Genomic DNA, 15,210 nt, shown 5'->3' on the forward strand with positions numbered 1-15,210 from the left:
GTAAAACTGTCATAGAACAGATTAAGCATACCACTATAGTTTTGCATTAGTATAAGTGTGTGTGTGTGTGTGTCCGTGCGCTTGTATGTGTGTGTACATTCCACAGCATCTGTAGAGGTCAGAAGACAACCCTCTACCTTTACTCTTTTTGTAGAATTAAAGTCATTGCTAGGTTTATGTGGTGACCATCTTTACCTGCTGAGCTATGTAGTTGGCCTCATGCTTATCGTGGACCCTTTTCATAATTGTACTAGGTCATTTAAGCTTAAATTTCAGTAATAGTCATACTCTGCAGTCCTGTCATCCCGTAGATTTTCTTTTAAATATTTAGGCCATCACATGCATTTTGGCTACTAAATCCTTTTTGATTACTTTTTTCCTAATGTTGAGCAGTTCTGTGCTTTTGCATTCTGCTGATCTTAGATGGACCATTTACTTTCTTTGTTTTCGTTTGAGAGAAGATCTCACACTAGGTAGCTTTAGCTGAAACTTAAAGAAATCTACCTAACTTTTCGAGTGTGGGAGATCAATTGGCATGTGTCACTGTGCCCTGCTCTGGCATGTTTGTTAAGTATTTGTTCTCATTGATAATAGCAGTGTTATTTTTTATTCTTTTTGTCATTTAATTTTTTTGAGTTCTTTGTTTACTAATTGCTTTATGGTATACGTTAGTGTGTAAAAATGTAAAATTCTGAATAAAACTTCCTTTGATTCTTATATTTATAATTCTTGTCTAGGTAGTATTTTAAACTGTAGAATAGACTTTTAACATTGTTTTCTTTTTCTTTTCTTTTGTTTGTTTCTTTTTTTTTTTTTTTTTTTTTTCAACTACTGGCCCTTCATTATTTTATAGTCTTTCACCTCCATATAATTCCCAGTATCTTCTCAGACCAGCAGCTAATGTAACTCCCACAAAGGTAACAAAGGAAAAGTTATACAATTATAACTATTTACATTTTAAATGTTTAGATTTCTTTTAAAGAAATTGAAAAGAGTAGTTCAGTATTGGAGGATATGTGACGTTTGATTTAGGCATTTCTTAGTCATCTTTGTATTAACAATAAGTTGGAACATTTGGAATATTTTAAATGTAGGAGGACTGGGTGGTTTTGGCCCTTGTGTTATTCTGTTTTGATAGGAATAAAGCTAGTTATTCTTGCTTGGTTAGCTGATTTATTGCCACCCTATTGACTCAACCCGGATATTATGACAGTAATAGTCTAGGACAGAGCTGGGGATGCACTGATACACTTAGATCCTTATTCTTATGCTCACTGTCAACTTGGCACTTTTTTTTTAAAACCTGTGTACCTCTTAGGCCACCTATTTTTAAATGAGAATAATACTAAAGTTAATAAGAGTTTTTGAGGCCCCTAAAGTAAGTTAAAATGTTTACAACAGTGCCTAGTTGTTATATTAATAAATGATTAATGAATTTTAGTAATAATCATTATGGTTAACCTTTAGTAATTGTTTAGTGAATGAAGAAAATATATTTTTTAAATCATTGTAAGTACAGATTTTGAAGGTGCTGTCTTATCAAATATATATTCGGGTTGTCTTTGCAGTACCATTGGTGCTCGTTAAGGTGTTGTGTGCATTGGTGCTTTCTGCTGAGTGATACTCTAACTTGAGGGTTGTGAGAGTTGATTAGTTTGTAGATTTTTATAGTTTAAGAATAATCCATAAAGTATTTTGATTTTTTTTTTTCTTTTAGGGTCCAGTTTATGGCATGAATAGGCTTCCACCTCAACAACATATTTATGCATATTCACAACAGATGCACACACCACCAGTGCAAAGTTCATCTTCTTGTATGTTCTCTCAGGAAATGTATGGTCCTCCCTTGCGTTTTGAGTCTCCTGCAACAGGAATTCTATCACCCAGGGGTGATGATTACTTTAATTACAATGTTCAACAGACAAGCACAAATCCACCTTTGCCAGAACCAGGGTATTTCACAAAGCCTCCACTTGTAGCTCATGCTTCAAGATCGGGAGAATCAAAGGTTATAGAATTTGGAAAATCCAATTTTGTTCAGCCCATGCAGGGTGAAGTAATAAGGCCACCTTTGGCAACACCAGCACATACAACACAGCCAACTCCCTTTAAATTTAACTCAAATTTCAAATCAAATGACGGTGACTTCACATTTTCGTCACCACAGGTAGTGACACAGTCTCCTTCAACAGCTTACAGTAACAGTGAAAGTCTTTTAGGTCTCCTGACCTCAGATAAACCTTTACAAGGAGATGGCTATAGTGGACTAAAACCAATATCAGCTCAAACTGGTGGGTCTCGGAATACATTCAGTTTTGGAAGCAAAAGTACACTTACAGAAAACATGGGCCCAAATCAGCAGAAAAATTTTGGTTTTCGTCGAAGTGATGATATGTTTACTTTTCACGGTCCAGGAAAGTCCATATTTACAACACCTACTTCAGAACTGGCAAATAAAAGTCATGAAACAGATGGAGGAAGTGCTCATGGAGATGAAGAGGATGATGGTCCTCACTTTGAGCCTGTGGTACCTCTTCCTGACAAGATAGAAGTGAAAACGGGTGAGGAAGATGAAGAAGAATTCTTTTGCAATCGTGCAAAGTTGTTCCGTTTTGATGGTGAATCCAAAGAATGGAAGGAACGTGGGATAGGCAATGTAAAAATACTAAGGCACAAAACATCTGGTAAAATTCGCCTTCTGATGAGACGAGAGCAAGTATTAAAAATCTGTGCAAATCATTATATAAGCCCCGATATGAAACTGACACCAAATGCTGGCTCAGATAGATCTTTTGTATGGCATGCCCTTGATTATGCAGATGAATCGCCCAAACCAGAACAGCTTGCAATTAGATTCAAAACTCCTGAGGAAGCAGCACTATTTAAGTGTAAATTTGAAGAGGCCCAGAACATTTTAAAAGCCTTAGGAACAAATGCCTCTACAGCAGCAAATCATACTCTTAGAATTGTCAAAGAACCTGCAACTCAGGATAACAAGGACATTTGCAAATCTGATGGTGGAAACTTGAACTTTGAATTCCAGATTGTAAAGAAGGAAGGGCCTTTCTGGAATTGTAACAGCTGCTCGTTTAAGAATGCTGCAACTGCTAAGAAATGTGTATCATGCCAAAATACAAACCCAACGAATAGCAAAGAGCTCCTAGGTTCACCATTAGTTGAAAATGGCTTTGCTTCTAAAACTGGCCCAGAAAATGCTCAAGATCGATTTGCATTGATGACTCCAAATAAAGAAGGTCATTGGGATTGCAGTGTTTGTTTAGTAAGAAACGAACCCACTGTATCTAGGTGCATTGCATGTCAGAACACAAAGTCTGCTAACAAAAATGGGTCTTCCTTTGCTCAAACTTCTTTCAAATTTGGTCAGGGAGATCTTTCTAAGTCTGCTGACAGTGACTTCAGGTCTGTGTTTTCTAAAAAAGAAGGTCAGTGGGATTGCAGTATATGCCTAGTCCGAAATGAAGCAAGCTCTACAAAATGTGTTGCTTGTCAGAACCCAGCAAAACAGGCTCCTGTCTCATCACCTGCTTCTTTTAAGGCTGGTACTTCAGATGTAAGTAAAACTTCAAAGAGTGGATTTGATGACATGTTTGCTAAGAAAGAAGGACAGTGGGATTGTAGTTTGTGCTCAGTGAGAAATGAAGCAAATGCTGTAAAATGTGTTGCTTGTCAGAATCCAGTTAAACCAAGTTCATCTACCACTGTTCCAGCACTTCCCTCTTTCAAGTTTGGTACTTCGGAGATGACTAAGCCTACCAGGAGTGGATTTGAGGGCATGTTCGCCAAGAAGGAAGGACAATGGGATTGCAGCTTGTGTTTTGTCCGAAATGAAGCAAGTGCTTCTCAATGTATTGCTTGTCAGAATCCAAATAAGCAGAATCAGCCTACATCTGCTGTATCAGCTCCTGCCTCTTCAGAGACAAGCAAATCTCCAAAGAGTGGTTTTGAAGGCTTGTTTACCAGAAAGGAAGGAGAGTGGGAGTGTACTGTTTGTTCTGTACAAAATGAGAGCTCTTCCCTAAAATGTGTGTCTTGTGATGCCTCCAAGCCAACTCATAAGCCTATTGCAGAAGCTCCTTCAGCTTTCACAGTGGGCTCAAAGTCACAGTTAAATGAATCTGCAGGAAGTCAAGTGGGAACAGAATTCAAAAGTAACTTTCCAGAAAAGAATTTTAAAGTTGGCATTTCAGAGCAGAAATTTAAATTTGGGCATGTGGATCAAGAAAAAGCACCTTCCTTCACCTTTCAGGGTTCTTCTAATACAGAATTTAAGTCAATCAAGGATGGATTTAGTTTTTGCATTCCTGTATCTGCTGATGGGTTTAAGTTTGGCATTCAGGAGAAGGGAAATCAAGAGAAGAAGAGTGAGAAACATCTTGAAAATGATCCTAGTTTCCAAGCTCATGATACTAGTGGTCAGAAGAATGGTAGTGGCGTGGTCTTTGGTCAGACAAGCAGCACCTTCACCTTTGCAGATCTTGCAAAGTCAACTTCAAGAGAAGGATTTCAGTTTGGCAAGAAAGACCCTAATTTCAAGGGATTTTCAGGTGCAGGAGAAAAATTATTCTCATCACAAAGTGGCAAAGTGGCTGAGAAAGCAAATACTTCTGATCTTGAGAAAGATGACGATGCCTATAAGACCGAGGACAGCGATGACATCCATTTTGAACCAGTAGTGCAGATGCCGGAAAAAGTGGAACTTGTAACAGGGGAAGAAGATGAAAAAGTTTTGTATTCTCAAAGGGTGAAATTATTTAGATTTGATGCTGAGATAAGTCAGTGGAAAGAAAGAGGTTTGGGGAACTTAAAAATTCTCAAAAATGAAGTCAATGGTAAACTAAGAATGCTGATGCGAAGAGAACAAGTACTAAAAGTTTGTGCCAATCATTGGATAACCACTACGATGAACCTGAAGCCTCTCTCAGGGTCAGATAGAGCATGGATGTGGCTAGCCAGTGATTTCTCAGATGGCGATGCTAAACTGGAACAATTGGCTGCAAAGTTTAAAACGCCAGAACTAGCTGAAGAATTCAAGCAGAAATTTGAGGAGTGTCAAAGACTTCTCTTAGACATTCCACTTCAGACACCCCATAAACTTGTAGATACTGGCAGGGCTGCTAAATTAATACAAAGAGCTGAGGAAATGAAGAGCGGACTGAAAGATTTCAAAACATTTTTGACAAATGATCAAGCAAAAGTGACTGAGGAAGAGAACACAAGTTCAGGTGCAGATGCTTCCAGTGCTTCAGACACTACAGTCAAGCAAAACCCTGATAACACTGGGCCTGCCTTAGAATGGGATAACTATGACTTACGGGAAGACGCCTTGGATGACAGTGTCAGCAGCAGCTCAGTTCATGCTTCTCCATTGGCAAGCAGCCCTGTGCGGAAAAACCTCTTCCGCTTTGGTGAGTCAACTACAGGATTTAACTTCAGTTTTAAATCTGCTCTGAGTCCATCTAAGTCTCCTGCCAAGTTGAACCAGAGTGGAACTTCAGTTGGCACTGATGAAGAGTCTGATGTTACTCAAGAAGAAGAGAGAGATGGACAGTACTTTGAACCTGTTGTTCCCTTACCTGATCTAGTTGAAGTATCCAGTGGTGAGGAAAATGAACAAGTTGTTTTTAGTCACAGAGCAAAACTCTACAGATATGATAAAGATGTTGGTCAGTGGAAAGAAAGAGGCATTGGAGATATAAAAATTTTACAGAATTACGATAATAAACAGGTTCGCATAGTGATGAGAAGGGACCAGGTATTAAAACTTTGTGCCAATCATAGGATAACTCCAGATATGACTTTGCAAACTATGAAAGGGACTGAAAGAGTATGGGTGTGGACTGCATGTGATTTTGCAGATGGAGAAAGAAAAATAGAACATTTGGCTGTTCGTTTTAAACTACAAGATGTTGCAGACTCATTTAAGAAAATTTTTGATGAAGCAAAAACAGCACAAGAAAAAGATTGTTTGATAACACCTCATGTTTCTCATCTGAGCACCCCTAGAGAGTCACCATGTGGCAAAATTGCTATTGCTGTCTTAGAAGAAACCACAAGAGAAAGGACAGATTTAACTCAAGGAGACGAGGTAGTAGATACAACTTCAGAGGCTGGAGAAACATCTAGCACTTCTGAAACAACACCAAAAGCAGTAGTTTCTCCTCCTAAGTTTGTGTTTGGCTCTGAATCTGTTAAAAGCATTTTTAGTAGTGAAAAATCAAAGCCATTTGCATTTGGCAACAGTTCAGCCACTGGTTCTTTGTTTGGATTTAGTTTTAATGCACCTTTGAAAAATGTCAATAGTGAAATTAGTTCAATAGTTCAGAGTGGATCTGAAGGGAAAGTAGACCCTGACAAAGGCGAGCTGCCACTGAACTCTGACATAAAGCAATCTTCTGATGGCAAAGTCAAGAATCTCATTGCCTTTTCAAAAGAGACCTCTTCAACGTTTAAAACACCAGAAAAGGGTAAGTACTTAGTCTTTACAGTTAAGTAGATTTTTTTTAGATGTTTACCTTTGACTCTTTATAGGAAACTCATTTTAGTCAAAGTTGTCATAAACACTAGTTTATAAACATTCAAAAGTATTTGAAAAGACAAGTTTAATCTCTAAATAAACTTGTGAGAATTCAAACTAACATCATAAGAGATTCATTTCAGCAATTGGAGAGACAGTATCATTATAAAGCAGTGTCAAAGAACCTAGTATAGTACAAAGACTTGTACATTTGAATCATGAGTATTGAGTCTTTTAAATATTGATTCTTCAGTGTTGTGTTATTTTAAAAAAACACTTGAAGCATGTTATTGAGAAGTTGCATTATGATTTATGAGTTAGTATTTAGTATTGCCACCATTTATTCAGTTAGCAAAGAAAGAGACCTTGTGCATAAAATGAACATGTAAGACAACCAGATTGGGATAAAATGAGAGGTCTGAATTTTTTAAACCATTTATTTTGTTTCATGAGATGTTAAAAAACCCAAAATATTCTTTATTTTCCTAGGATTTAATTTTAGCCTTTTTAAATCTAATCCAATGGCCTTTTGGACCAGCATCCCTACCTCACAACCTGAGAGCAAAGGTATAGAGAGCTAGCATTCTCAGTGTGAGGTGACTATTAGCTGGTAGCCAAATAATTGTGGCTGTATGAATTGGGAATACTTAACACTGCAATGTGCATGTTAAAGAATGACATTTTATAAAACATACTTTTTGAGTGGTGATGTAACAGCCTTTAATATTACTTGAAAATTTTTATCTGGTTGTTGTCTATGTGTTATGCCATCTTTGTTTCATTTTCAACTCTGCTTAATTAATGTCTGTCTTTGTCTTGCTGCTTCATTGAACTTTTTAAGTTCTATTTAACTGTGTTTAATAAAGACCTGTTTTTTCTAAATGTTGACTTTAGCCACTACTGTCTGCCAGTATTTAGATACGATGGATGGCAGCAGGATGTATATAATACATGTTTATTTAGGGTTTAGAGACTATATTTGAAATCAGACCTCATTTTTAATAGCTATCATCTATAACTTATACTCCTTACATAATGCAGGTCATTTATATAAGTTTTGCTTCTTAACTGAAGTAATAAGAATGCAGAATTTCTAGAAGCCCATTAAGAGCAAATGAGGGAAGTATGTCCAAGTCATTCATCTTGACCTTACAGAAAAATGGGTACCAGTTCTCTTTAGTAATGCCATCCAGTAGAAATATAGTATGATCAGTATGTCTAAAGTATTCTGAGAGCAACATAGAAAACGAAACACTAAAATAGGTAGCATAAAAGAAAATCAGTTTAATAATTATTCAATATAACGTGTATACAGAATGTTTCAACTTTTAAATAACAATGGCAGCATACCATTTTAAAAAACAAACAGCATTTACATTCTTTTTTAATGCGAAGCCATTTGAATCCACTATGTGTGCTCATACTTTTAGTACATCTTAGTTTGACTTAGCCATCTTTCAAGTGTTAAGAAGTCATATATGGGTAGGCTACCATATGGATAGGGAAGCTTTAGAGGACATTTCCCTTGTAGTGGTTGGCACATACATATTTCATGACTGGTTTAAGACACCAGTTTATCAGTACCTGTGAGCTAGAGATTCTTAATATATCAGAACAGACTTTTATGTATAGGGTTCCTTTTTCTCTCTAAATCTTTGTTCTTTTATCAGATGGGAGTGGGTGCGATGTTTTTAGCCACAGAAATTGTCTTGATATATAAAGTATCATCATAGAGTGGTTGTTTCACACTTGAAAGGATGCAAAAAATGGATACAATGCTATCACCTGCCATCCCCCCCCCATCCTTTTCAGTTAGAAAAGTTGTTTGTTTTCTTTATAGGGACTAATAAAGGCTGGCTCTGGGTGTACTAATATCTATGTTGGATAATACTGAGGTACTTTCTCAGTTGTAAGTGCATGGGTACTTGGCTGAATCACTGTTTAGTGTACGGAATGTGATTATAGCAACACTTTTTACATTATAGAAATTAGTAATTTCAGTGACTAGTAAAAGGATTTTTAAAAGCTTTGTATTCTATAAGAGTTTTAATAGAACACTAAACCAGGCTTCTAATTCAAATTCATGGTCATTATAAAACTTGGTTTGTCCCCAAAGTATTTGTTTTTATTTTATCAGTGTGCTGTTTTAACCCATAGATAAGTTTCATGTTCTTTGTGTTTTTAGTTAGGCTGTTGACTTATCAGTTGTTTTGATTTGGTTATAGCCCGAGAGAAGAATAAACCTGAAGATCCTCCCTCAGATACTGATATTCTCATTGTGTATGAACTCACTCCCACTCCTGAGCAGAAAGCCCTTGCAGAGAAACTTCTGCTTCCTTCAACTTTCTTTTGTTATAAGAATAGGCCAGGTTATGTTAGTGAAGAAGAGGAGGATGGTAAGTATTCTTAAATTGATAATCTTAGTAATCGGGAGTATACTTAATTAAATTAAGTTTAATTAATTATTTAAAGCCTGACATTTTCCCGAAGTGATGGCTCATGCCTATAATCCTAGCACCTGATAGGTCAAGGTAGGATGCTTATGAATTCATATTCATGGGGAGTTTCAGACTAGCTTGAGTTAGAGAGTGAGATCTCATCTCAAAAAAAGGAACAAAATTGAAACAGACTCAATATCCTTAGAGGTGGGTATTTAGCCTGTGTATATAAAATAGTCAGTGGATGAAATCATCAGAAGAATGGCATTTATTAAAGAAGCCCTTAAAAAAAGATGGTTATTATATGCCAGGCCGATGTTTTGACGAAATTGGAAGTAATCCTAATTCCATAAGTATTCAAAGCAAAAGAGGGAGGATAACGTCCTCAAAGTCTCAGTAAGATCCTTTGTGCTGTGATATAGAATATCATCCGTGGGGCTGGGTGAGCACATATTGTGAGCTGTGTGGAAATGACAGAATGGTAAGTGTGAGAGGAGCACAAGTGGAGGCTAGTAGTAGCAGTCGGAGGTCAAAGGCCAGATCGGCAGAACTGAGGACCATGTGATACAGAGAGGGAAAGGAAGTGGAGGTCATTTCTAGGTTGGTATATAGGAAAACCTACTTACTAAAATTATTTTACTCAATATAATCAATTGTATTTGAAGATGAAGATTTTGAAATGGCTGTCAAGAAACTTAATGGAAAACTCTATGTGGATGACTCAGAAAAACCATTGGAAGAAAATCTAGCAGGTATGTTTATACAACTTTAATATTTTAAATGTCTCTCTCTCTCTCTCTCTCTCTGTGTGTGTGTGTGTGTGTGTGTGTGTGTGTGTGTGTGTGTGTGTGTGTGTGTGTGTGTGTGTGTGTGTGTGTAGACAGTATTTTTCTGTGTAACAGAGCTGTGGCTATTCTGGACTTACTTTGTAGACCAGGTTAGCTTTAAATTCACAGCTATTTCCTTCCCTCACTGCTTCTGGGATTTAAGGCATGTGCCACAATACCTGGGAAAAGTCTAGTCTTTGAAAGGTACTTTTTACTTTTACTCTGATATATGTTATGTCTAGTTTTACTTATGGGATACATTTAAAATATTAACAGAGATTAATGTTAGTTGAAAAACACTGGTTCACTGGTTGATTTTCGTAGTCATGAGCATTCATAGTCCTTGATACAGAGGTCCTTAAATTGTATTGAAAACCCTGCAGACTGACAGTTATGGACTGGTTGGGTTTCTGATTGTGTCTTTGCTTGTGTTGTTTGGCTTTTTCAGATAATGACAAGGAATGTGTTATTGTTTGGGAGAAGAAGCCAACAGTTGAAGAGAGAGCAAAAGCAGATACTTTAAAGCTTCCGCCTACATTTTTCTGTGGAGTCTGCAGTGACACTGATGAGGACAATGGAAATGGGGAGGATTTTCAGTCAGAGCTTCGGAAAGTTCAGGAAGCCCAGGTTAGACTGCCCCCATTGTTGCCTTTCCATTCTCTGGCCTCTGTTGGTACATTTTAAATCTTACTGTCCAGTCTAATACTTGGCCTTAGCAAACACAAGTGCCAGATTCTGTAAATGGAGAGCCATGTTACTATTCATGAATGAGAACACTGAAAATGGTTAGGGTATTGAATCCGAGGCTCAGTATCATGTCAGTTAAAACACCACCAGGAGTCTTTGCAGATATAAACAAAATTTGCTTTAAAATTTCTTTTCTTAACAGTTAAATTGTAGCTAATATTAGCAAGTTTTTTTTTCCTGTTTTCCTCATTTATTGAAAATGTTTTTTTCTCACATAATGTATCCTGATTACCATTTTCCATTTTCCCCTCCTTCAGTTCCTCCCTGTTTCTCTTCCCTCTCCTATCTAGATCTACTTTGTCCATCATTAGAAAATAAACACTGCTAAGGGATAAGAGTGCAGGCGCTGTTCCCCTGGTGTCCTCCACACACTCTGGCTCTTACACTTTTTCTGTTTCCTCTTCAACAGGGTTCCCTGAGCCCTGAGAGAATGAATTTTATAGGTACATTATGTTGAGGATTGAGTGTCCTAAGGTCTCTGATGAGTAAGAGTTCTTAATCCGAATATTGAGTGGAGTTCCTTCTTACTGTCTGTCTTGGCTGAAATGATAGGTTTTTTTTTTTTTTTTTTTTTTTTTTTTTTTTTTTTTTTTTTTGGAGCTGGGGGCCGAACCCAGGGCCTTGCCCTTGCTAGGCAACTGAGCTAAATCCCCAACCCCATGATAGGTTTTTTTGTTTGTTTGTTTGGTTTTTTTTTTTTTTAATTCTTTTTCTTTTTTTCAGTTTGTGGATGGTTCTGGCATTCCTAGGAAAGAATTCAACTTGGTAAATTTTGTTGCTGTTCTTAAAAGTGGATGTTCCTTGCTTCCATATAAAAACCAGTAGTGGGGTTGGATGGATAGCTTAGAATTTAAGTGTATGCACTTGCAGAGGACTGGAGTTCACTTTACAACACCCATGTCAGTCAGTTGACACACCATCATCAGGATCCAAATACCTTCTTCTGGCTTCTTTGGGTACCCTGAACTCACTTACACATAATCTCTCACATACACACAAATAAAAATTAAAACTTAATTCTGAGTTGGAAGTGATAGTCCACATCTTTAGTTTTGTAGAAGCAAATGTGGACATCTCACTTCCAGGCCAGTCAACATAGTGAAACCCCACCATTTAAAAAAAAAAAAAAGCTAATGGTACTATAGCAAATAAATTAGGAAATACTTTTTTTTTTTTTTTTAAAGATTTTGTATTTATTTATTATATATAAGTACACTGTCGCTGTCTTCAGACACTCCATAAAAGGGCATCAGATCTCTTTACAGATGGTTTTGAGCCACCATGTGGTTGCTGGGATTTGAACTCAGGACCTCTGGAAGAGCAGTCGGTGCTCTTAACCGCTGAGCCATCTCTCCAGCCCATAGGAAATACTTTTGAGTGCTACTATATTCTTTTTGGGGGTGGGCGGGGGCGTTCAAGACAGGGTTTCTCTGTGTAGGCCTGGCTGTAGCTGTCCTGGAACTCACTCTGTAGACCAGGCTAGGTTAATCAGTGATTCATTTGTCTCTGCCACACCACTAGGCTATTTTCAAAAAGAGATTTTGTCTGATTGATGTTGTTTCCTAGTAAGTGTTTGATAGTTTTAACTAAAGGAACCATACCAGGATTGGTGTTTTCTTAAGACCTTGAAAACAATTAAATGGGAAGCACTATTCCAAACATCTGTTTAGGTTATTAACCTCTTTGTTACTGAATGAGTTTTAGTTGGAGACAGGGCCCCATTGTAAGTACAGGCTGGCTTTGACCTTCCTGGGAACTTCTCCTCTCCTCTTCAGAGTGCTGGGATTGTGGGTGGTTGCCACACAATGTAGATCTGGCATCCATTTTCAGTCTCTTAATGCTTGTGTTATTGAAGTACCTAACCCTCTTTGCTGTTTTTTGGGATCTGGTAGAGGGTGTGTCCATTTCATGAGTTTGTCTTGTTTACTATTGCCTTACGTTGCTCCTCTCTCCCCATTTCTGACCTTTCCGTTTTTTATGGTTCTTGCCCCCTTACCCCATGGTATGAACAGATTTTGATTTCATCCCTCTCTTTGTTAAATTCCATTGATTTGTGCTCTTTATTATATCTTTCTTGCCTTGGGTTTACTTTGCTGTTTTTCTATTTCTCTATGTAGAAGCATGAGTACAGAGGTAAGATTAAGAGCACAATGTTTATACAAATACTATTGTCCCTTCAGTGTTACTTAGGCACACAAGTTTTAATGTGTGTTGCTGTCATTTCTATTCAGGTCAAAGGACTTCTGTGCTATGCTTTTTACCTATCCATTGGACAGTTGTATAGTGACTTTGTATATAAGGCTTTGCTAGTGATTCATGGTCTATGAGTATATTTATAGTTTTATTAGTTTATAGTTATATTGTTCCATGTATTGTTTTTATGAATTAAAACAGGGTACACAGAAAAAGGAGTGAGAGTAGCTTAGTGCTATAAAAACAGCACCCTTCCCCCCCTTAATTTCAGTTCATAGTTTCATTTTAAACAATTCCTTAGGTTGTTGTGGGTTTTTTTTGGTTAATTTCCAGAGTAGACAAAAAGAGTTGATTTTGATCGTTCTTTGTGTTTTCATTGTTTATGGAGGAAAATATTTAAGGTGGTTCTTATCCTGCCATTCTAGGAGAGTAAATTGATCTTTTCATCTTGATCATGCTTCTTTATCACTTGTAATTTTTCTTAACTCTGCTTTGTTTGATAAAGATTCTGTCTTTTTGAATATCTATGAGATATTAATCTTTAACTTCATCATTATGCCCCCATCCCTTTAACTTTTCACTCTCCTCCTCTTAATGTCCTGTTGTGTGTATTCTTTTCCCAGGGCCTTGCAGTTGATGTACTGCTACATGGCTACCAAGATAACTCTCCAACCTTTGTGTTTTCTGTAGTAAAAACAAACAAGCAAGCAAACAAACCCAATAGAATAATCTTTTACTAGTGCTTAGACCATTTGACATTCATTTAATCACAGGGGTTGGTTCTAAGTTTACTGTTCATTTTAAATTTTGCCTGTCCCTTCTTGGTTTTTATTTCTGTTAATTTTCCTGCCTTTTCAGTGGTTACTGTAAAGACATAAAACGCACACCAGGGGCTGGAGAGATGGCTCAGTGGTTAAGAGCACTGACTGCTCTTCCAGAGGTCCTGAGTTCAATTCCCAGCAACCACATGGTGGCTCATAACCATCTGATGCCCTCTTCTGGTGTGTCTGAAGACAGCTACAGTGTACTCATTACATAAAATAAGTAAATCTTTAAAACACACCAAACTTTATAGAAACCATTTACTATTTTTCTATATCTTTTGATGGCTGTAGAGGATGATGTGTTTTGTTTCTTTCCTCTTTGTAGAAATCCCAGAGTGAGAAAGTGACTAACACAGTTGGTATTGAGCAGACAGGTGAGACTGAAGCAACAAACCCTGATGGCTCTAAGTCTGAAGAACCCGATTCCGATACCAAACACAGTAGCTCATCTCCTGTCCCTGGGACTATGGACAAGCCTGTAGATTTGTCCACTAAAAAAGAAACTGACATGGAATTCCCAAGCCAAGGTAAAAGATGATCATGTGTTTATATTATGCAGTATATATAATACTGCCCGTGTGCTTGAGAAAATAGAGTAGATTCTGAGAACTTAGTTGGAAATGTTTAAGGTGAATATAGGAGCATAATTATTTGTCACAGTAATCAAACAAGTAATATTTCCTTCTCAATAAATGAAACAGTAAATAGTGACATTTCATCATTTGGTATATTTTATTTTTTAAACACAGAGTCTCTCTGTGTAACCTTGGCAGACCTGGAACACTCTGTAGATCAGACTGGCCTCACATTCACAGAGATCTGGCTGCCTTTGCTTCCAAGTGCTGGGAGTAAAGATGTACACTGACACACTCAACCTAGCACTTGATTTGAAGCTATTAGAGAATAGAGAGCATTATGATCGACCTCTTTGCATAAGAGTAATTTGCTTGCATAGTCATTTTCTTGGTGTTACGCGACTGTTGTGTTGAGTTATGTATTAATTTTACCCAAACATACTCAGGGCGCTTGAGTTATAGATTATTACTGTAGAAGCTTAAGATTTTTATGATACTAAAATCTGTATAAGCTATAAAACTCACTTGTCATTTACAGTAATTGCTGTTAATGTTACTATGTGTCTCAGTTTTTCTGGGTTGGAAGGAGTGTCTTTGGGAATTGTGTTTCTTTATACATGGACAGTATTTATCGTCTCCTGTCCAGAACTAATCCCAGCATAGGTCACAAATAGCATATTTATGTTACTTAATATATTGGGACAAGAAAAATAACTTCACAACCAAAAGCACTGTTTTCAGGTAAAAGTAAGTAGGCCAAAGCAATTTCAGAGATCATGAAACGAGTGGAATTTAGACAAGGTGTCTAAATGTAAAGAACACAGAAAAATTGAGAAGTGCCTACTGTTCATGCAGCGTTTAGTGGCCAGCACTCATGGCAGGCGGCTAACTCACACCCTTAGCCCTCTTCTTTCTGGGAGCTTGTACTCATGTGCATTTATTTGCTCACACACATGCAGAAACACACAATTAAAAATAATAAATCTTTTAAAAAATGTTTAGTATAGATGTTTTTTCTAAGATCTTACCTTTGAGTGTGTAAGAACCTTGATAAAGAGAACTTGTGTACCT

General features: G+C 37.2%; 2 protein-coding genes across 4 annotated transcripts in view; both read left to right on the forward strand.

Moving 5' to 3' along the window:
* P4ha1 (prolyl 4-hydroxylase subunit alpha 1) overlaps nt 1-15,210 on the forward strand; it is a 1,160,453-nt gene that overhangs the window by 562,759 nt on the left and 582,484 nt on the right. The gene's annotated exons all lie outside the window — the stretch shown is intronic.
* Nucleotides 1-15,210, forward strand: part of Ranbp2 (RAN binding protein 2) — a 49,864-nt gene that overhangs the window by 28,062 nt on the left and 6,592 nt on the right. The window contains 6 exon segments of the mRNA XM_032888374.1: nt 823-917; nt 1,718-6,485; nt 8,761-8,931; nt 9,639-9,725; nt 10,249-10,427; nt 13,890-14,091. Of these exon segments, the coding sequence (XP_032744265.1) occupies nt 823-917; nt 1,718-6,485; nt 8,761-8,931; nt 9,639-9,725; nt 10,249-10,427; nt 13,890-14,091 (5,502 nt within the window).

Source organism: Rattus rattus, chromosome 18, assembly GCF_011064425.1.
Source record: "Rattus rattus isolate New Zealand chromosome 18, Rrattus_CSIRO_v1, whole genome shotgun sequence".
Lineage (NCBI taxonomy): Eukaryota > Metazoa > Chordata > Mammalia > Rodentia > Muridae > Rattus > Rattus rattus.